The sequence below is a fragment of the Myotis daubentonii genome, chromosome 4 (genome assembly GCF_963259705.1).
Source record: "Myotis daubentonii chromosome 4, mMyoDau2.1, whole genome shotgun sequence".
NCBI lineage: Eukaryota > Metazoa > Chordata > Mammalia > Chiroptera > Vespertilionidae > Myotis > Myotis daubentonii.
This window is the reverse complement of record NC_081843.1, coordinates 44,739,526-44,763,732: the sequence shown is the minus strand read 5'-3', so window position 1 is coordinate 44,763,732 and position 24,207 is coordinate 44,739,526. Positions and strand designations below refer to the sequence as shown.

The 24,207-nt window shown below is 37.9% G+C and overlaps 1 protein-coding gene across 1 annotated transcript; it reads left to right on the top strand.

The window, feature by feature from the left end:
* Window positions 1-7,182: 7,182 nt before the first annotated feature.
* On the top strand, window positions 7,183-23,494 carry LOC132233828 (large ribosomal subunit protein eL42-like). The gene is made up of 3 exons (XM_059695080.1): window positions 7,183-7,272; window positions 10,525-10,613; window positions 23,147-23,494. Exons 1-3 carry the CDS (start codon window positions 7,183-7,185, stop codon window positions 23,478-23,480), a joined length of 513 nt encoding a protein of 170 aa, XP_059551063.1. The 3' UTR covers window positions 23,481-23,494.
* Window positions 23,495-24,207: the final 713 nt, after the last annotated feature.

The following is a 24,207-nucleotide window of genomic DNA, read 5'->3' as shown; positions in this document are numbered from 1 at the left end:
TCATGTCTTCATCTCTTCATCCCTCCCTGCGTAGATGTTAACTCTCAGCCTCTAGTGACCATTGGGTTTCATCTCTACCTCTTACCTGGAAGTGGAGGATCTCCCTGACCCATGAAATCCTACCATGTGTTGTAGAATTATTATTTTATTCTTGGAAAGCTTTTCAATAAAATAGCTGGTGTCTTTAACCAGACTGGACAGGTAATCATTCTGTTGATCCAAAACCAGTTTAGGATCTCAATGGTTGCATAAGAATTTTATATCTGGGGTAAGATATTCAAGCAAGGGATAGTTACTCTGACTTTGTACTTCTTTCCTTACTTCTGAGACTGTGACTAATAGGGTTCAAAATCTGAACCTATGTTAGTAGTTAGTTAGTAGTTAGTAGCCATAAACGTACTCAAGAAGATCCCTGTGCCAGTTTACAGGGTCAGAACAGAATCAGACTTAGATAAACTAGAAGCAATTAGGGAAGGTGTGCATTCCTTAGGCAGGGTGACTAACTTAGGGTTTTTGTCAGGAGCAGCATAATGGTGTTGAAGTTATTGGCTAGAGAGCCAGATGACTGGTTTGAATTTTGGCTGCATAGTGTACAAATCCTATGACCTTAGGTAATTAGCTTCTCTGTGTCTTAACAACTCATCTATCTGTAAAATGAGTAGTATAATATGACCAACCCAAGGTGGGTGTAGAAATTAATGTAGAGAAGAAAGGAACAAGTGATCTAGTTCTAAGCTTTGTGATTCTTTTATTTTCTAGAGGAAAATGTTAAATCTGTAGAAAAATTATCTGTATAAAAGTAAATGCAGTGATATCCTTACTAAAAGAAATATTAATGCAGAGAAATACTGAGAGTGCCTGATATAAAGTGGCCATATGTCATATTAACTAATATCTGGATGACAATAAGGATGATGTTCTAAAGAAGAGTTCATAAACCTAAAGGGGTTCAAGTTCAAATGCTTTTAAAATACAATGGTGGTAAACCAAACACTTCTGTGAATTTATATTGGTCAAAAGGTTATGACCTGCCTACCTTATGACCTCTATTAAGGATCAACGTACAGAATTAATGGAGAGCCATTATAGGGGATTGTTCAATTAAAGGCAAATAAAATGAAAGCCAGCAAATTAAAGAATAGTAGGACCCTTAAAATGGCATGTTTTATCAATCAATGGCTATTTATTGAGTATTAAATATGTACCTAATATTTAGTTGGATTAATTATTCAATGAGACAGCAAAGCCAAAGTGGTCAACTCAGTTGTTCATGTAAGTTATTTCAGTTTTTTTTTTTTTGGGGGGGGTGTCCCAAAATGGCCATAACCACATGCCACTTGGAGGGTTTGTCCATGACTCCTTGCAGGTGTTGGGGAAATATAATTAAAAGCAAAATTTTGTCACAACCCAGAATCCTTTCCACAGAGGTAATAGAGAAAGGAAACATTTTTACTCTTGAACAAGTGTTAAGCACATCACAGGTAACCCACTAACAGCTTAGTAAGATGCTCTGGCTGGAAAGCTCAAGTTGGTTAGAACATCATCCCACTATGTCAAGGTTGTGGGTTTGATCCCTAGTCAGGACACATACCAGAGTCGACCAATGAATACCTAAGTGGGTGGAACAGCAAATTGATGTCTCTCTCTCTCTCTCTCACCAATATATAAAAATAAACAGCTTACAAAAGACTGAAATAAATTTTACCTGTTTGGCCTCTTGTGTTTATAGTTGTCTTTACACATGCACCATTTGAATAAGATCAATTACGATTTCATAGAGGAGTTGCTGAGGCACAGATAAGTTAATTACCTAATCAACAGTTGATGGTTACAACTAAGGTTTTATATATTTCTTAAATTGTCAGTGGTAGGGAATATCAGATTTAAATTTTTTTCTTGCATTGTTAATATGGTACTTCTTTAATGGTATGTCCTGGAAAAGAAATGAGAAAACTCCAGAAAATCCTTCATATTAGTTAATATTCTATTACAAGAACCTTGGGGAGAAGAAACTCTTGCCTATTTTAATTAAAGAGAACTGCTCATTAATTCTTTCAATACGCAGACCATTTACTGTGCTAAATCAGCCTGATGTTAGACATGTTTAATTGTTAACCAGGATTAGGTTGGTAGTATTTTACCCTATTAGGAGGTTTTCAAATGTTCTCACCCACTGTGAATTTTAGATCCACTAAATGATCTGAAAGAAAGGGAAAGCAGAGGGGATATAAATCTTTTGAAGAATTCCCTTTATGTGCTTGATAGGAGCCTAAGGCTAAAGATGAAGAATAGAGGGTCCCAGTGTGATGGTGGGGGTGGCAGAGAGTGGGGTGATGAGGAGGATGTTGGGGGCCTTAAGACTTGACCTTCTTTTTGCCCTCATTTCTCATTTTAAGCTTTAGGAGACTATCTGCTTTCAGTTTTTGATAAGGTCCAAAGAGGTTGTTGAGCTCAGTGACTGATTTATGGAATCAAAGTTCAAATGAAGCTCCCTGATGACTCTCTTTTTTTAGTCTGACATTTTATTACATGGGCTGTAGCCTTCATCTATGTGCTCTTTTAATTCAGGCTCTTATCTCACAGAAACCTTCACTGGGAACAAAGTGAAAGCATTTGTTTGGAATAAACAGTTTTCTCTTCTGCTTCAGTTTTCTTTATATAAATTTGTTATGATATTTCAAAGGCATTATTCTTTACAGACATCAGGCATTTGAACTTGAAGGTGGCTTTAGGGACCCACAGATTTGTTTTGCATCATTGCTGAGCAGAAGGTAAGCAGTCTCCTAGCGTAGCAGATATTCTTGTATCTTGAATAAGTTTGGTCAGAGAATTGGGAACCAATTTTTATAGCTCAAAACATTTGATGACCTTTTGAAGAGTGTCTTTCCAAAAAATATGATTTGTGGATCTAAAGTGTAAACGGAAAGCTAAAGCGAGTTGGAGGACATATTTATTCAACTCTTGACCAAGGGAGAGTGAAAGAATAGCAACAGCACTGACAGTGTTCACCTTGGAATGGGACATGCAGCATGGATCTAAAGACAAAATGTGACTCCTCCTTTGCCCCTGCCTTCCAAGTCTAGGTGTTGTGACCTTCTTGTGTGGACACCTGGGTCTATTCCTTGTGGAGAAATAAATAAGGGGTTGGAGTAAAATCAATTTACTCTGACTCTGTTTCTTCTTGGGGGGTAGGGTAAGGTGTAAGGCTCAGCTACTTGGTGGAAGCTCCAGTAATGGCAAGTGAAGTGTCTCCCTCAATACAAAGACTATTGCAGGCAGATCACTGGTACTGTAGGGACATTGAACTCATTAGGTATTTGCAAGTTTTATATATTACCTTTCTTCTTGAAAAATATCCCATCAAGTTTAGGTTGAAGAGGAATCAGGTTAGAATTTGAGTTAATAAGTTTAGCTGTTCCCTCATCTATTCTTATGTCTGTCCTCCTTACCAATTGCCCTTCAATAGTCATGAGTAAAAACCACATCTCTGTTTTTTGTTGACCTCTGTGTCAAGGATAGAAACTTTACATGTCTCACTCCTTTATGCACAGAATCTATTTGAAGAGTGGCATATTTCAGAAAGAAAGTGGCACTAAATATGTGTCTTCATTTTCATGATTGTTTAATGTGAAAAACCAAGTGTTTATAATCCTTTGTTTAGGATGTAGTGGAGATCAAGCTGTAAAGCAAGGAAGTATATATTTATATTTCAGCTTTATTAGAGACATGATGACCAGTGCTTCTGATTACTCTTTTATTCCTGTGTTAAAAAGGGCCCAATGCCCAATTCTGGGTGATATTGATGACTTCAAGTTTGAGTCTTTGGGACATAAGGAAAAGTAGCCAGACCAAAAAAGTTAGGAGGCTATCCGATTCATGTTGAATACAGTTAGTTATGCACAAATTTGTTTTCCTTTTGAAGAAAATAGTTCATTCTTCTAGTTGTGTTTTTATTTTCCAAGTCTTCAACTACACATAGAAAATTGTAGAAATAATGGACCAGTCAGCTAGCCACCTAACTGGTCCAAACTCAAGGATTTGAAAAAGTTTCCTGTGCCTAGAATACTTGAACAGCCTGAGGCTAAGATCTGATAATTTTTTCTAAGGGTTTCCTCTCATAAAAATGCAAATACACTTCGGGGAGATAACTTACTGGGAATATCACAGGTTTACACCTTGGTTTAAATGAGTTTATCAGGTAATATCCTCAGAATTTATTTTGATGTAGTGGAGGTAGACAGAATTTGAGGTCACTGGGTATCCAGAAAGGAGGGGGTGATGGTGGCTTAGTTTATAGGCAGGAAGGATTAAAAACATGCTTGACCCTTTTCACTGCTTACAAAGGACTATTTTTGCCCTCACAGCTTTAACACATGCCAAGCGTTTAGCCATGTCAACATGAGTTTTAATGCTGATAAGTGTTTCTTTGACACATCAAAGCAATGGGGTAATGTTAGGCAGATGGGAAAGGAAAAGTTAATTTTAGTTTAACCTTTAATAAAAGGTGGCAAAGGAAAGGTCATCAAGGGGGGACTTTTGCACACCATCAATCCTATGAGGTACTATATTGGAAAAATATTTATATTTTCTTCTACAAAATAATAGATTTAAGATGCTAGGTATGGAGTGGGATATACCAATATACCTCATGTTCTATTAGGTACTTAAATAGCATTTTTGATATGCTATCTAAACAAATTAGTAGAAAAAATATCTTGAGCTATTCATAACACAATAAACAATTTAATTAATGAATGAACTTATTTATAGAGTATTTTAATCCAGTGAGTCTCAACCTTTTCGCTTCACAGCTCACGTAGAAAATGACGATATCTGGGGTAATTGAAGTAAAGGGAATCGTTGTTTGGGGTCAAACTGAGTGAATAAATATCTCAGCTCCTAAAACCAATTCTCTGACCAAACTTATTCAAGATACAAGAATATCTGCTATGTTAGGAGACTGCCTACCTTATGCTCAGCAATGATGCAAAACAAATCTGTGGGTCCCTAAAGCCACCTTCAAGTTCAAATGCCTGATGTCTGTAAAGAATAATGCCTTTAAAATATCAAGTAGCTGAGCCTTACACCTTACCCTACCCCCCAAGAAGAAACAGAGCTTGTTTCAGCAATTGAGAATAACGTTGCTATATTTAAAACATAGAAGATACATTGATTTCAGACACTCATGCATAAGAATTGAATAATAAACCTATTACATGAAATCAGAATTATAAAACTAGGACAGTTTTTTAGTTTTACAAACTTTATCTTTAAAATATTGTGATATAATTAATTTTGCTTATTAAAAACTCATATTTTGATGATGAAATTCAAACAGGCTATTAGAATGAATGCCTTACTTCTTTATGTACAATTAAATTCCTAGGCCCTTCTTTCATATGGCTAGTAGGAAGAATGACCTTCAGACTATTGCATTACTACCTGGATGTAGGTGCCTCAAACTAATTTTGTCTAAAATTGAACTTCATCCCTTCATCCTCTTCACCAACACTGCTACGCCTATGTTTTCAGCCTTTATAAATAACTCTGCAATCTTTCTATTCATCCTTGCCATCCACCTGGCTGGGCTCTTTCCTTTATTGTACCCCATTATCGAATTCACAATTTAACAGGTCCTATTGATTCTCTATGCTTTACACATTTTTATAAATTTCTAAAATGAATACTAAACAAACAAAAAACAAACAAATTTAAACTATACACAGTGTGTAAAGCGGAAAGTGACAGTTTCTGCTTTGCCCCTTTGCTTCCAGAGATTCTAAGGAGCCATCTGAAATGTGTCTCCAAACTCTGTGCCCCCGAGCAGGAAGCTTAGGAATGCCCAGTGGGCCCAGTGAGTGAGGCCCAGTTACCTGGCACATGTGCAAGGCTCGTGAAGCCAAAGGGAAGACACTTATGTCTTTGGAATCAGGAGGGAATGCAGTGGTGTAATCTGTAACCTTTTTTGGACATCCCCATAGTGCAAAGTACTACTGATGTCAGTATAAAAGACCCTGAGTCAAAAGTCATCATAAAAGTTATCAGCACATCAGTGCAATGTTTACAAGTATAGCACAGAAAATGCTCTTTTTTATTAGCCTCATAAACTGAGGCAAACTTCTAGCCATACGTCTAAAAACAGACATAGGCCAAGTGCAGTTACCTGAATTATTGAATTTTCTCCTTTCCCGTGTCATCCAAGAGTCTAGAGGCAATGGGTAAGATACAGAAAGTGTAGTTGAAAAAAATTCTGTAAACTCTGGTTCATTTTCCTTTCTTTGGTATAGTTTAATCCTTTTTGTCCTCAAACTTTGCTTGTACAAAGTAACATCATCTCCCATTTCAACTTCCCATTTTGTTCTTGTTTATTTTTTCTTCTTATGACTCATCCCCCCATGGGGTGGGCTAGAGTCTCCTGGTGGAAGCAAGGTGCCCAGTGAGCAGTCAGAGCACAGGCCTCCTTGGTTGTCAGCAACTCATGAACAAGTACCCTGAAGGTACTGATAAAGAGGAGATGCCACACGGTTCAGGAACATCTGCTTTACCTATCTTGATTGCAGTCATGTCAGTGAATCGGCATCATGTCTTCAGTATTCAAGACTCCTTTAGTCCAGTGGTCGGCAAACTGCGGCCCCTTCAGTGTGGCTCTTCCACAAAATACCACGTGCGGGCGCGCACGTACAGTGCGATTGAAACTTCGTGGCCACACTCAAGGGGCCAAAGAGCCGCATGTGGCTTGCGAGCCGCAGTTTGCTGACCACTGCCTTAGTCCAGACTCTTCCCTAGACTCCCCCCTCCCTCCCATTTAGCTAGTTAGACCTCATATTTTCCACTTATTTCTAACTTAATTTGCCTTTAAAATAATTACTTAAATTACTTAAAGCTGATTACTTAATTTGCAATTCAAATAATATCATTAAGGGGAGAGAGTAGTCTGCAAGCAGAGCAATAGAGAATGGTGCCTGTTCATGTAGCCCTACTACCGTTCATGGACGTCCGCTTCTCTGTCCTTTCAGACACCTTCGTAGGTACCCTTCTCAGCTTCCTTTACGATGGGCAGGGCCGTACGATTAATTATGGCAAATGAGTTGTGAGTGGAAGGGATTTGAGTCACTTTGGGGCCAAGACATTGACTTGTCTAAGCAGGAGTCTCCGGCTCTCTTTTTCCCTGTCCTGTCGATCATGGAGACACAGGATGAAAGCGGCCTGATTGCTGAGCTATCACAGGGAAGACAGAGCCGTGGAACTTTACCTGGACTCACAGTGGACTCTGTAAGAAATGAACCTTTATTATGTTTACCACTGATTCTGTGGGACGTATTCATTCCTACAGCATAACCTTGTCTATTCTTACTATTCACAGAAACTCCTGCCCTGATTAGTTAAACTTTAAATTGTCTTCTTGGTTCACCTATTGCTTAAGGTCACAAGAATATAAATCTGTTCTTTGCATCTATTCTCTATCTTGTTTGTGTTCCCAATGTCCTGTTGAATGGCACATATTTTTTGAAATAATGGATAACACACTTTATTTCTGCTAAATAAATATATGCCCCAAAGTTATAGTTATAATTTGTAAGGTATAAATCTGTTATAAATTAAATATTAAAAACTAATTTCACATTCTCATTATTTCTTCCTTTTATACAATAGTTTTAACTTTTGATCAAAATTACCTACTCATCCCTAAAATTATAAATTCCTCAAGGATACATGAGAAAAGTGTTTTGTCAACTAAGTGATGGGTTAGTCATAGCATTTGTGTTTCTTTGTACTTCTCATACAGCACTGCAGATATGAGCAGCAAATTATAGGCTTCCAGAAGGGATAGAAGCACTGTGATCAACCAAAGCTCAGGGTCAGGAACCTGCTTCTGGATGACAATTATTAGGGTTCTAGAGAAACATACCAGTAGAATACAAGAGCATGGTTATAAGGAATTGGCTCACATGATGATGGAGGTGGAGACATCCCAAGATCTGCCGTCTGCAAGCTGGTGTATTTCAGTCAAAAGGCCCGAGAACCAGGGGAGTTGATGGTGTAAACCCTAGTCCAAGGGCCAGAGAAGATAAGATGAGGTGTCCTAACCCAATCTAGGAGGCAGGATAAAGGGGCACATGTCTCCTTCCTCAGCCTTTTGTTCTCTTCAGGCCTTCAAAGGATTGTATAATGGCCACCCTCATAGCGGTGGGCAATCTACTTTACTTGAGTCCATTAGGCAAATGTCCTTCTCATCTGGAAACACCCTTAAAGACATACCCAGAAATAATGTTCAATCTGGGTACCCTGTGGCCATTCAAACTCATATATATGGAAAATTATACATCATACCATATTATTTTTAGGATAAACCTAGCAGAAATGTTGGGATAATTGGGTTTTGTTGATGTTGTTACTGCTGCTTTTATTACTGTTATGATGTATTATCTCTAACAGAGCTAGAAATAGAGATACAGACAGAAAAGGAAATGAAGAAGTTTCAGAAAAGTTACATGACTTGGCCAATGCCCCATACTTTGTAAATTGCAAGCAATACGCTAAAGCTGGGTCGTTAAACTCTAAATTCCTTTTTCTTTTATTTCTTATTGGCAAACCTGAATGTACACTAATTACTTGACATTAGAACTAGTCTCTTTACCACAACCCAGTGATAATTATAAATTTGTAACATTCTTCAAGTTGTAAGGAGTTAATGCATGGTGATGATGTTCCCGTTTTGATGCCTAAATGTCTAAGTAAGTTGTAGCACAAGCCACAATATAGTCTTGAACTGCATGTCTCCAAGCTTCTCTCTTCCTCCTTAGTTTTTGTTCATCCTGATGGGCAAAACCCAGTGTTAATCTTTCCCTCTTAGTGTCCTTTGTGCAGAAGTGTTTTCTCTGTGGGACATCTTCTCTCACTACTTTACAGGCAGGTTCTTTTTTTTCCCTCTCAGTAGTGAACACACTTTGCTGAGGGACATGTCAAGTCTGTTTTATCTTCTTTGGGTATTTGAAGTTCTGGTAAAAAGACCAACTACCTAGAGGCATCACCTTCTCCGGTAGGGTTCTGTGCTGCTTGCTTAGATGAATGAGGCCCATTTAAAAGCACTTTTAATGGGCTTCTCATGAAAAGACTCTTACAATATTAAAAGTTTAAAATGTTATTTTAAAATGTTCTTTTAAAAGTCATTAAAGTTTTATTTTTATCAGAGAAATATATGTCTGTGTTAAAAAATAAAAGAAGACAGAATAGTTTTCAATAAATAAGTTTGCCTTCATTCCATCCTATTCCCAGTCCTACTCACTGGGGGTAAGGGATTTATTTTAATTATTTATTGTTTAGGTTTTTTTGTTTTGGGATAATATTCTTAATTTTATTCAGGCAGCGAAAGAGACTGAAATGCAAAATCAATAGCAAGTGGGCCAGTGCAGAGCTTGTATGAATCTCCCCACAGGGCCCGGGGACAGCCCTGAGGACAGCGTCTTTGCCAGTGAAACGACACTTCCACATCGGCCGCTGTCTCCGCCAACCCAACGCCTCCGCCACAGCTGCTCCTGCTCACTCTCAGCTGATGTTGCCTCCTGCATCATTGAGAAAACAGAAGCAACCAGGAACTCCCCCACCTTAACATCTTTCTTCTGCCAAATCTAAGGCCCGCTCTCTTACCTTCCCTCTGGTCACAGGGGATGAGAGACCCTGCTTCTCCTCTCCACTTGGGCTCGGTCCCATCCCTTCCCAAGCACATTGCTCCTGCTGTTAGTGCCCCTTGCCAGCGGGGTCCTTTCCCCTCTGTCCTGGATCACTCCAAGAGCAAGTGGGTGTACCCTAGTGTAGCCCTTCTCAAGCATGAACGTGCTAGTTCTTCTAGTCATGACCTCTGTCATTCTAAATAGCATCTATGCTTCTACCTTTAGTTTTTATTTATGTTCATTAGAGAGTAGATACTGACATTCCCTGCATTCCTAAGGATGAGAATTTATCTCCTTTGTACAACCCCTTCCTCTTTGCTTCTTTTTTCTTCTTTCCATTTCTTCTAAGTTATGATTTTAAAAAATTCTATTGGTTCTTCTAACTTCCCCTGACCTTCTCATATGTAACCACTGTTACTAGTTTAGTAAGTTGCCTAGTGCACTTTTAAAAAAATTCATTTTGAATTGAATGTAATTATAAAGGTTTGTTTTATTTTATAGTATAACAATGGGGTTATCCGTTATATATTTATATAGCTTGCTTTTTGGAAAGACTGATAAATAATGTTTTAAATCTCTAGTTGCAATTAAACAAATTTCTTCCCCAAAACTAATTGAAATAAATGTAGACTGAATTCTTTTCCTCATGAGAGCTATGTTGGATGTCACGTGTCTGATACCATTTCATAATTATCTGATAATCATTTTGTAATTTAGAATCTACTGACTTTTAATTAAATATCCCTCTTAAGCATTTTTCTCTTCCACAATAAATTAATTGCACAAATATTAGAAATGCTAGGCTACTTTAAGTCAGCACATTTCAAATTTTATTAGCCTTATCTTATAACAGGAGAAACTGAAGCTCAGAAATACTGTGGTTTTCCTGGATAATAAGCAGGTCCCGGGCAGAGCTCTGGGGCCTCCTGACACATGTGCACGGTACTCTCTCAGCCAGGTAAAGCTTCCTCGCTCATTGAGAACCCCACGGCCCCAGGAGAGACAGTACTAACTACTAATAAACGTGAAATATTCTTTCAACTTGAAGAAAGTAAACCTCATATAAGTAAAAGTAGAATAAAATGTATGAGAAATATATTTAGTAGCTCTAGGTATATACATGCACAGTTAAGAGTTCTTACTACATAATAAGCAAAGATAGTCTGGTGTATATGTGTAAAACAGTGGTTCTTAACCTTCCTAATGCCATGACCCTTTCATACAGTTCCTCATGTTGTGGTGACCCCCAATTTCATTGTTACAAATTGAACATAATTAAAGCATAGTGATTAATCACAAAAACAATATGTAATTATATATGTGTTTTCTGATGGTCTTAGGCAACCCCTGTGAAAGGATCGGTCGACCCCCAAAGGGGTCGTGACCCACAGGTTGAGAACCGCTGGTGTAAATGCTTCTAGAAGACTTTCCTGATGTCCCCCCTTCCTCCTTCCTCCCACACGTCCATCTCCTTTTCTACACTTCATTGTTGCGCTTTTGACTCTGAAGTGTAATTTGTTTACATGTGCATCTCTCTTCTTGGTATTAAATTCCTACATTGTGGGAACTTTGTCTTATTCATGCCTGAACCCTAGCACTGTGTGTAGGCGTGGCTCACCAAGTGTTTCTTGAATGAACTGACACTTTCTATTGCAATGTTCAGTTCTTTAGATTTGACTGCAAGGATAACTAAATGCAGGCTGTGGCAAATATTAATCGTATGCATAACCTTAGAGGGAGGAGATTTAAGTAGTTCCCATGACAACTATGAGATTAGACAGTAGAAACCAAGCTAGGAAAGATCACATTTGTTTTTCCATATCTATGAATTTGTGGACTGAAAACACCACAGTTTCAGAACTTGTGCAGGGAATAAGCACATCACCTAATGAAAGCATTCATCTGTGTTTTGGGATGAATCTCTCTTGCTAACTGGCTCTCCTCGCCTTGTTTATTTTAAAGGTTCAGTCATATGCTTTAGTAGCTATCTAGAATTTAACATTTAAAAATAAATAAATATTTTATTTACTTACTTATTTACAGTAATCACCTTCCAATAAATGGCAGTTTTCCATCTATGGTATTAGCATAAATTTTCCTTTAATGATAAATTAGTCTTTGTTGTAAAGTGGGCAGATTTTAAGAAATAAGTAAATGATAGCACAGGAGGTACATGTACATGAGATTAATTGTGACAGTAGTATAAGTATCACATGATATCACTTATATGTGCAATTTAATGAACAAACTAAGTTGAAAAACAAAATAGATCCTAAGACATAGAAGCATGCAATAGACTAAGGCACCTCAAAGGGAAGGGGAGCAGAGAGGGAAGAGATCAACCAAAGAACATATATGCATAACCCATCGATACAGAAAATAGTGGGGTGCAGGCTTGGGAGGATATGGGAGTGGGGAGGAGGGGGATCAATGGGGAAAAAAGAAGGATATCTGTAATACTTCCAACAACAAAGATAAATTTAAAAACACACACCAAATACCTGAAATTTGAAGCAAACTGAGTTACAGCATAAGGTTAGAGCTGGCTTCTGATTCTAGCAGCATATCAACAAAGGCCAAGTTTGTGCGTCTGGAGAGTCTGAATCAGTAGGTTTGGTGTGACTCCTAAGTATGCAGCTGTGGAGAAACACGGGCCTAAGGTGAAGGTCAGTGTTAGCCGAGCCCCTGCAGCTTCAGGAAGACTAGGGCTGGGAGGGGCAGGCCCTTGTTTGAGTCTCGAAGATCATTCCCATCAGACTTGCCAAGAGCTTCACTTTGTTCACTCTCCTGTGTACTCTGGTTTGGTTTCTACTCATCTTATCCATACAGCTCTTACACATTCAATAATCATCTTCCATGAGACATTCATCAACACTCATCTCACTCGGCCTTTCACTAGCTTTCAGTGTGTATTGTCTCTTTACCATTTCTTACACAGTCTTTCCTTGGCTTCCAGGACACCCCGCTCTCCTGCTTGGCCTTTTGAGTCATGTGGTTTTAAGAAGGCTGCCAAAGAGATAGACGTCACCTTTGCAGGCGATTCTCATCTGTCGAGCCACCAAACCTTGAGTGTTCTCAAAGGCAGCTCCTGGGCTTTCGTGTTTCCCTCTGGACTCTTTCCCTGCGCAGTCCAATCCACATTCAAGGCTCAGTTCTCACCCCTCTGCAGAATACTTGCAAATAAGCAGTTCAGCCAGACCTCTTCCCCAGATGCCATACTCATCTCTCCAATGGTCTTCTTGACAAATGCAGCTCATCTGGAAGTTTTGTCGAAATCAACTCTTACATTGTCCTTCATACTCCATGAGTTCCTCATCAAACTTAATGCTTCCCTCCTATCTTCTTTCTCAGTAAATGTTGCCATATTCTGCACATTACCAAAGCCAGAAACCCAGAGTTAACTGTGTACCCCCTGTATCCTGTATCCAATCCCAAGTGTTATGAATTTTACCACATAAATATTTCCCATACCTATTTCTGGATCATTATTCTAATACCCAATCATTATTCTAATATTCTCTTCAAACTACCATCTTCATTCCTGAACCATTTCAATGGCTTCTATGTGACCCTCTCCCTATTCTATTTCTGTCTTTAATCCTCTTGCTCCATTCTGTTGTTTACTCTGTAGTGAGTGTATTCAGTTCAAATGTTACTACCTCACCCTCTTGCTTGAAAAGCCATTTGATGACTTCTCATTGCACTTAGAATAAAGATCCAAATCCTTAACATAAACTCTAAGATCCTGCATGACCACACGGCACCTCCTCCCAATAAGGCCACATCCCACTTCCCACATCTGCCCATTTGCTCACTAAACTGCATTCTGATTGTTTTCCCTCAGTATGTGCTGCTCCTTCTGCCTGAGATGCGTTGTCTGTTCTTTCCCCTGATCCTTCCACATTTGCCTACTCCTCTCAAGTTCAGATGTCCACACAAGCATCACTGCCTCAGGGAAACCTTACTTTTCCTCTCTAACTACAGCAAGCCCTCCTGTGATGAGCTAACATGACACCATATGCCTTCGCTTCCTGGCACTTAATTATGGTAACCATTTCCCCTCTATCGTGTGATTGTTAGTTCAAGTCTGTCTTCTCTGCTAGACCGTTAATTCTACAAGGGGTACCCAGACCATGCTTGCTTTTGTTCACTTAAGTCTTCACTGGTTAGGAAAATCCCTGGCACATACTTGGTGCTTAGTAAATAGGTCTGGAATAAAGAACAGAGAAAGGCAATGAAGTTGGGTATTGGAAGAAAGGGAAGATAGTGATTTATGAGCAAGCAAATGGCAAATGATCTCTCTCTTCTTCATTATTTAGCTACGGTTCTTACTGGTGAAGACGAGCTCCTTCTCTGTCTAATGAATTGGAACTGGAGATATTGAGGAGAGTGAGCTGAGATGGAGAGTACCCGGTAGTATTGCTTCTTTGAACACTCCTAGCCCCTATTTTGCATTTCGCTTCATGGGCTAGGTTTTGATGCGAGAGTATACTTATAGGAAATGGTTAATTGTGAGAATTGAAATATAGAAGCTTTGCTTGATTAAAAAGGCTCTCATTAGTTAGAAATATTTTCCTAAGGTGGAAGACGTGAAGGCCATTTCTATATTCAATTGGATCATTTTTCATGATATAAACTAGATCTTTGTTAAGTACTTGCCAAAAAGTGAAACTCTGTTCATTTAAAACTCTATCCAATTGTGTGCAAGTAAAATTGCCTGTCATGGTTTGAAAGGATTATTTATAGTTTCTAAACATTCATCTCTCCAAACTTAGCTCATATGTTGCCTGTACAAAATGGAAATTTAATTTCATTAGAATGTGTTCTATTGTTCACGTGTATACTTTGTTTTAACATGATTACATTCAATTGTTTCACTTGCTATATTGAAAAATGACAAAGTATATCAGTTTTTAACTTTTTACTAAAATATTAGACTGTGGCTAATACTATTGATGTTTACCTTAAAAGATAATCCCTAGGAACAGTAATGTTTTGCATTGACACAAGGCAACATAGTTTATGGTAATACAGAAAAGAAGAATAATGGAAAATGATTACAAAATATACTCCCCAAGGATAAAGCCCTTCAAGGTGGAAAACAGAAGGGAAGAATTTAAGTAACATTTCTTTGTATTTTAATCTTAGAAATATTTTCTTTGATTTACATAGACTTTTATTAAACTTGGCGTTAAACATATTTAAGTGGAACTTTGTAAAAATATGATTTCCTGGTAACTAAAGTTCTGGATTCCTCAATTCTTGAAAGTATGCTTCTGTATTTATGAGATGATGCTGATTAGGGGTGAGGGAAAGACTGAGATCTGACAAAATAGTCTCAGAGATGCCATTCACCCAAGAAATTAGGATCCAGAGATGCAATCAGATGGAAAGGTACCTGTCAAACTGTAGAAATTGGCTCTGTTGTGCTGTTTGGCCAAATGCTTGTTTATAGAAGGCAGTGCCATCTGCTGTAGGCATTACTCACACCGAGGTGTGCGTGAACAGTAATTAAGAACCCCTGGTTAGGAAGGACACTAATATTCAAAAGTTTGAAGGGAAATGCACACATTAGGTATTCAAAACTGAGTTCATTTTTCAAGACCGATTTGTGTTTTTCAGGCAAGAGCAGTCTGTTGGATTTTAAGCATCTATGTTGCCCTTTCTCTTTGTCTTCTTCCACAGCTGAGAGAAATGATTCTAGCAATGTTGCTGTTTGTTTGTTTTTTTTACCATGATCTTTGAATTAGAATGTGTGTCTCTGATAGCTACTCTGCAGGAGCAACTGACTCTGGCCGGCTCTGTTCTCTACACAAACAGGGGGCTTGTAGAAGTTATGACTTTACCAGCACTGAAGTCACGGATTGAAACTGCAACTTTTGATCTTATCTCTCCATTGTATTCTGAGGGCCACACCGTAAAACTAAGGCACTGTCATCTTTCCCTCAGTTTCTTCTGTAGCTTCAAGTAAAGTAATCTTTTCTGTCAGGAAAGAAAGCTGTATTTCCAGGTAAAAGGCACAGCCATGGCAAAGTTTCGGGTTTGTCATAAAACTTGTCAAATGCTAGCATGCTTTATTAAGATGTCATGATAACTCATCTTAACTTTCAGAAGATTTGGGCAATTATTCTTCAGTTTTAATGACAGTGGAGACATATCATGATCAAAAGATTATAAAAAAAACCATTATTTCATAGGCTCCAGAACTCAACAGCATCTATGTATATATACTTAGCAGATTTATTTTTGCAATAAAATGGCAGTTTTGTAATGTTTGATTATTGGCTTTTCTCCCAAACCATAAAAGCAATTCATGATTGGGTAGTTTTGTTCTTGAAAAGAGCGTATGTCATATGGGGAAATAATTTATAATTTTAGCTGTTCAATGGAATGAATTAATTCAAGGAAATCTATCATATGTTTATCTTGGGTCACATTTCTTCTGAAGATCTAGTCTGCAAACTCAATGAGGGTAGGGGCTATGACCTTTGTTCATCTATGGCTCAATACATGGGACATACTATGTGCTCAGTACTCACTATATACTTGTCTGGGTGGTGGAGTGAATAACACATAATAGCCTTCTGACTAGTATTATTTAGTAGGTGCCATATGTAAAGAAGACAACTATTAAATGTACTTGCTGAATGCCCAGCATTATATAACATGCTATGCAAATATAAAATTTAGGGCTCTCACAGCCATATTAGACAGAGGAGGGGAAAAACAAGGTGCAGAAATAGGATATAATTTATCTACAATGACTGAACTAAAGAAAAATTCATTCCTATTGATGTCAACTACAGACAGATGAAAACGTTCTCAAGATGCTTTGTGTACAAGTACTTTGATTTGTGAAGTAGATTGTATTTATGAGTAATAGATGTTAGTGAATAATATATTTTATTAACCATGGGGAAATTACTGTGTAAAACAATTCCTGTTGAAGAATTACTTGCAAAACTGATTACAATGATTTATTTTTTATGTAACTTGAGATTTCATCCTTCAGAAAAGCATAAAATGTAGATTAGTGGCACAAAGATATAAGCATTACTTAGCTGAAACTAAAGATTCCCTTATGTTGCCATACAATGCCTTCCATTGTGGAATTCTTTTTTAAAAAATATATATTTTTATTGATTTCAGAGAGGAAGGGAGAGGGAGAGATAGAAACGTCAGTGGTGAGAGAGAATCATTGATCGGCTGCCTCTTGCATGCCCCCTACTGGGGATCGAGCCCGCAACCCGGGCATGGTCCCTTGACCAGAATCGAACCTGGGACCCTTCAGTCTGCAGGCTGACACTCCATCCACTGAGCCAAACCAGCTAGGGGGGAATTTTTATAGAATGCTATCAGAATCACATTTGCTTTACAAATGGAATTCGAGTCCTGGCTGGGTAGCTTGGTTGGTTGGAACATCATCCAGTACTCCAAAAAGGTTGCAGCTTAAATTGCCGATCAGGGCACATACTTGTGTTGCGGTTTAAATCCTGTTGAGGTGTGTATGGGAGGCAACCTATTGATGTACATCAGGGTTTTAATTTTTCTCTCCCCCTTCCTCTCTCTCTAAAAATCAATAAAAACATATATTTCGATGAAGATTAAAAGCAAACAAAAGAAATGCAAATTTTAAAACATGAGGCAAAGTGGACAAAAATAAGCCTAACTTCATTAGCCTTCTGTAAGGTGGTTTTTCACTTTGTTTTTCCCATGAGCATCTTGACCTAAAGTCAGATTGGGTCCACCCATCAACACTAATAAAAGAGAAAAATGGTAATTGGCGTACGAGCTACCCTTTTCATTGGCTAATCAGGGCTATATGCAAATTAACTGCCAACTAAGATTGGCAGTTAACTGCCAACAAGATGGCGGTTAATTTGCATATGTAGGCACAATGCAGGGAGGCGAAAGGGAAAGCAGGAAGAAGCCCCCTGCCACTGACAGTGATTGGAAACCCAGGGGGGAGCTAAGAGTTGGGGGGCCCCCCAGCCATGATCGGAGAATCAGGTGCCTTTTCCGCCCTGGCCAGTGATAGCAGGAAGTAGGGGTGGAGCCAGCGATGGGAGCTGGGCACGGTCGAAGCTGGCAGTCCCAGGAGCTAGGGGTCCCTTGCCTGGGCCTAAAGTGAAGCCCACGATTGTGGGGCTGCTGCAGCTGCGGGTCCCCGCTGCCCGGGCCAGACGCCTCAGCCAGAGGCGTCTGGCCTGGGCAAGGGGCCGATCCTGCGATTGGAGGGTGATGGGGGTCAACGCCCGAGGGCTCCCAGTATGTGAGAGGGGGCAGGCTGGGCTGAGGGACACTCCCCCCCACACACACCCAGTGCACGAATTTCGTGCACCGGGCCCCTAGTCTATGTATAAAAATCTATACATCTAAAATCTATATTTTATATACCTATATGCCTATATATGTCTCTATGTATGTCTCTCTATATCTATTTATATCTATATAGCTCTAGCTGTCTATTTATCTACATCCATATTTAAAAATTCTTAGGGGGATTCTTAAACACAGAACTCTATTAAAGATTTTTTTGAGAATGATTGATCCAATAATAAGACCTATGAACAATTCATTATTGATGAAAACATAAGAGTAATTAGAGGGATTTTGTGTAAATTTAGAGCTCTCTTATCTCTGGTGTAGTGATTGCTCTTCACCTATGTAGATAAGGGTGTTTGGCACATAGCAGATGCTTAGTAAACACTGTGGAAACCACCAATTATCCACCTTCCAAATAGCCAGGGTCCTTTTGTGTATCTTACTCCGATTTACTCCCAGAATGTAACCTGTGATGCCTACATCTTACTTTAGGCCCCTTATTACTTAAATGAGTGCATATTTATAAATTTGCAAAAAGAGTACTTGGTTACATTATAAACATTTAATAAGTGCTATTAACTAAAACAGTAAATAAAAATACTACTTTAAAAAAAGAGTTCTTAGGATACAATAGGGGTTGTGGCCAGATGGAAAAATTCATTGATGTTTCAGTTGAAGGGCACTAGGAAGCATGATATTATTAGTAAGTATGAATCCAGATTGTAGAATATGAACTCAATAAAGAGGTGACTGTCAAGAACTGTAAGAGACTGGGGTTTTCCCTGCCCCCACCTGCCAAGTTCGTCCCGGTTTCATGGATGCCAGTGAATGGTCTTAGGACTCAGACTTGCTGTTGAGAACAATTATCTTTTTTCTTGGATAATTCTTTTGACTGCATCCCAAACATGTTCTCTAGTTGCTGATAGAAAAGCCATTTAAAGATTTGGTTTCAGCCACACTAAGCCTGGAGCACAGCAAGAGCTAGCGCTCCTTGCAACATTCAGTAGCATTTTTTTTTATAGCCCTTTCTCACAATCCGGTGGAAGTTTGGGATAGAGATCCAGGACCCTACTTTTTTTGTGGAGAATTTTAAAAATTCCTCTTTCAGCATCAAAATTTGGGACACAAGAAATTTGCATTTTGTCAATTTCAGATTGATAGAGAGGTATATAATGTATTTAAATTCATGTTCTTTCTCTTTTTATATTTTACCCACATCTCTCTCTCTTTGGATTAGAAAGGGTTCATGAAGTGTGACATCACTGCATCGTCTTGACTAGTTTATACTTTGAGGTGATTTTAGAGCTGTGACTGTAGGCCATTGTCATCTTATCTCATTTTATAATGCAAATAGTAGGTCCGCTTCCTAATTTGGGGTGATGATCTTTGCACATTGTAATTATTGCATCAGATGATCAGTTCTAGCTGTAGGAAAGTGTGCTGAAATGTAATCATTTGGATGCTAACATTCAGCTGTAGTGAATTAAATAAGCCATGCATGTGCTTTTTAAAAAAAATTATTTAAAGAAAAAAATATATTCTTGCTACATTTCCTCCCACAATTGGAAAGTTCAGCTTTTTAAAAATATTTTTATGACTCCAAAATGGAATATTAACCACATATGATAAATTAAATATTAGACTATAGCATTAGAGCAATTCTTGGGAAGTTATCTAGAAAACAGATGGTTGTTAGTCCCATCCTTGTGGCAGGAGAAGGGACTAAGTAATCTTTTGAAGTATCGCCCTGTCTTAGAATGTTAAGTGTGAGATGCAGGCAGAATGTTGATTCTCTCTCTTTGCCACTCAGAGAAGATGCTGCTTTCTCTAGTTATTACTTTCCAAGGAGGCTTTACCAACTAAAGTCAGCACCTAGTATAGTTCACAGCTCATTAATGAATGAATGAACACCTCAATGAATGCTAAATTTGGTTTAAGAAAATTATGTCAATTTAAATGTGTCAATTACATTTAAAGTACTTGTGGTGCCTGGCTGGTGTGGCTTAGTGGTGGAGCATTGGCCCAGGAACCAGGAAGTCACTGGTTCAATTCTTGGTCAGGGCACATGCCCGAGTTGAGTTGCAAGCTCCATCCCCAGTGGGGGTGCAGAGTTGAGTTGCAAGCTCCATCCCCAGTGCGGGTGCATGCAGGAGGCAGCCACTCGATGATGTACATCTCTCTTCAATGTTTCTATCTCTCTATCCCTCTCCCTTCCTCTCTCTCTAAAATCCAATAAAGACATATTTTAAGAAAAGTACCAGTGGCATTAGTACATCTGTTTACTCTGGAATTTACTCTATTATTTTTTTCTAATTTTCAAAATTTCATGTTTGTTGAATTTTATTGTTTTAAGTAAACATTTAACACAGCTTTAACTAGTATGTTGGCAACTTATACTTGGTTGTATGACTATAGTGACATGTTTAACTACACATGGCATGTTCACATTCTATTTTTAAAGTAGACATCAATCATTTACCAGATTCTTTATTGCCTCAAGAGACTTTCTTAGCAATGATGTTGTCAAGGAAACACACTGAAACTGTTACATAAAGGGATGTCTTTTTAAGGAAAATCTTTCAAAATGATATTTTTATTCCCCCCCCCGATTGTGTTGAATTATAATTTATAAGCAATTCAATTTTAGTAAATATTTTATAAGCAATCCATGTAATGTTATAGCTCTGGAAATATCTGTCAAATACAGACAAGTTTGAATTTCAAGTTTAAATAATTAGATGTCACTAATACTGTGTAAAAACCTATTCAGGAGATTTAAAAATGATATGATGTCTGATTCTCATGTTAAATATATTAGATTTCAGTGAAATCTTCAAGATGCAAATAATGATTTTTAGAATTAATAGATAATTCTTTTTTCTATTTTTCACATTGACAGTATTTGAGGGAGAGGCAATGATTTTTAAAGTGTAAATTTCAAAGGTCTTAGAAACGTTAACAGGAAGTGCCATTGAGTAACAAGTATATTTTATTTATGTATTCAGGCAATCGCATAGAAAATAATAGTTGGAGACTATGTTGGTCATAGACTTCCATCTTTAGCACTTGCTTGATATCAATTTCAAATTTATATTTTAGAATTAAAGGAAATAACCTTAAATGAGAAGTTTGGAAGGCCCTGACTGGCATGGATCAGTGAGTAGAACTTTGGCTCATCTGATTGCACCGGAGGGTCATGGGTTCAATTCCCAGTCAAGGGCACATATCTGTGTTGCAGGTTTGAACCTTGGCCCTAGATCAGGTTGTGTATGGGGACACAGCAAATCCATGTGTCTCTCTCACATGGATGCTTCTCTCTCTCTCTGTCCTTCTCCTCTATCTCTCTCCCCTCACTTCCACTCACTCTTTAAAAAAAAAAAAAATCAATGGAAAAAATATCCTCAGGTGAGGATTAAAAAAGAAGTTTGGAGGAAGATAATTCTAGAGTATACGTCTCATATGTCTTGCTAAGTAGTATGTATTTATTTGCATTACATCATAGAATAATTTTGAATTTGAGGGAACTGTAGAGATCCTTTAACATATGAGGAGATGTGCCAAGAAAGGCTAAGAACTTGCCTAAAGTTACTTAGGAACAAAGCCAGACATAGAACTTGGTTTCCTGATTCTGGTTCAGTGCCATATTGTTGGCTTAAAGAACTTGGGTTACCACTTACTATTATGATTCTTTCCCAACCATTAGCACCACTGATCTTCAACTGAAATCTCACTCCCCATAGCATGTTACCCAGAGAGGAGCCTGGAGATAGGCAGAGAGTTGAGTACTAATAAGGAAGTACATATGACAAAGTTAATCAAGACTAGGGAAAAAATAAACCCTGAAAGGACTAGAGGGAACAGTGTCTGTAGTTCAGACAGGGCTGTGAAAAATGCCTTCACCTAATAGCCAGAGGGGAAAACTCATAAACCAGTGGGAATTGATTAGACTAGAAGAATTGTCTTTCCTAAAGAGAGGGAAGGGCATAATTTAACCCTAGAACTGTAGAAGAAATGTAGCTTTGATCCCACCAACAAAGTTTAAAGACTAAACCCTATGTATCAACATGTTTCCAGGTAACCTGGTTATTTCATCATAGAAAAACACCTGGTACTACAGGACAAACTTTTTAAAAACTGGAAAAGGGTGAAATAAAATGTCAAAGAACTATTTTGAACATGTGCTGTTGCTATCATCACAGCTTAAAAAAGAAAAAGAATCAATTGCCTTCACACCTAAATCTTAAATACACCAATTAGAAGATATAATAGAAAAAGTCCATTTACAATACTATCTAAGACTGACAAGAAACATATAAACCATCAGGATATAATTTTAATACAGTCTCAAAAGTAGATTTAATAAATGGAAAAATACTATATGCTAATGAAAACAGTATCATAAAAATATCAGTTCTCTCACTCATGATACAGATATAAGGTAAACCATATTTGAATACCAAACACATCATTTTTTTTTTATTTAGTTTTCTTTTCCTGGAACTAGACAAATTGACTCTAAAGTACACATGGAAAAAGTAACAAGCAAGAATAGCCAAGAGAATCCTGGGGAAAAAGACAAACAGTAGAGGAGTCTTAATCTCTGAAGTTTTAAAACATATTACTCAGCCTTTATAGTCAAGACTAGATAGCATAAAAAGACACAAGATCAAGAAAGCAAGATACAGTGAAGTAAGAAAAATCTAGAATTAGAACTAAATGCATATTAATTTAGTCTATGATAAAAATGGTAAACCAATGGTGGGAAGTTGACAAATCACTAAGGAAATGATGGACATTTAAATAAATGAACTTAGGGCAACTGAAGAACTATTTGGAGAATAAAATATAAAATTAGATCAATACCTCAGACCATCACTTGTTTGAAAAGGAAAATATTGTTTAAAATGGTAGCCCTGAGAGAATACAGATGTATGACTTTGTAACCAAGGAGCACAGAAATCTAATTATGAAGAAAAATCCAGAAGCAATAAATGAAAGAGTTATAAAGTCCACTTCGTGAAATCGAAACACTTCTGTTTAAAATCATAATCAAAGTCAGTAGGCAAACAACAAATTGTAAGGAAATCACACACATAAGTATATGTATATATACTTTTAAAAACTGAAACCAAAGCTTTCCCTGCTGATAGTGCTCTCGCAAACATAGTGAACAGTCCTAAAACCCACCGAACCTTCTGTAAGGAGTGTGGCATGCATCAACCCCATGAAGTAACACAGTACAAGAAGGACAAGGATTCTCTGTTTTTGCAGGGAAAGCGGTGTTATGACAGGAAGCAGAGTGACTACGGTGGGCACACTAAGCCAGTTTTCTTCGAAAAGGCTAAAACTACAAAGAAGATTGTGCTGAGACTTGAGTATGTTGAGCCCAAATGCAGATCTAAGAGAATGTTGGCTATTAAGAGATGCAAGCATTTTGAACTGGGAGGAGATAAGAAGAGAAAGGGCCAAGTGATCCAGTTCTAAGCTTCATATTTTGTTTCATTGTGACAATAAAAACTTGAGGATATGTTCACTTAAAAAACACACACCCAGAAACAACAACAACAAACACACACAAAAAATTGAAACCAAAACTGAGAGAAAATTGCCAAAGATATGGACAGTTTACAAGAGGAAGTGGAAATGACTATTAAGATAAAAATGCATTCAGTCTCACTAAGAATAAATTAAAGCAAAAGTTGTATTATTTCTCACCTATGTGATTGGCAAAACTCCAAAGCTTGACAATGTACCCTGTTGATGAGGCTGAAAAACACAAAAGGTGTCAGATGATCACTTCTGGGAATGTAAAATAGCACGATTTCTGAAGAGGGTAATTTGGCCATTTCAAACAACATTAAAGATACACTTATTAGTTGATCTTCCTGGAGTATAATCTGAAAACATATAACATTATGAGATAACATATGCATGCATTTATTTATGAAAATGTTACTTATCAGTGGATAAGAGAATCAGCTATGACTATTGGCCTAAAAGCCAGGCGGCTAAAATCATGGAAAATCACTCACCTGTCCTGTTGAATGAAGCACAGAACAAATGGAGAACTAGATAGGCTTGCAGTCCCTGATTCTAAGTCCCAAATCCCAGGCCTGTCATCCCTGATATAAAAGGAATAACAATTATATTAATGGACTAGAGACCCGGTGCACAAAATTCATGCACGGGTAGGGTCCCTAGGCCTGGCTGG

Coding starts and splice junctions, on each gene's coding strand:
- LOC132233828 (XM_059695080.1), top strand. CDS start 7,183: ATGGAGACACAGGATGAAAGCGGCCTGATTGCTGAGCTATCACAGGGA. Junction 7,273..10,524: donor CTGGACTCACAGTGGACTCT/GTAAGAAATGAA, acceptor ATCTTATAACAG/GAGAAACTGAAGCTCAGAAA. Junction 10,614..23,146: donor CCTCCTGACACATGTGCACG/GTACTCTCTCAG, acceptor CCCTGCTGATAG/TGCTCTCGCAAACATAGTGA.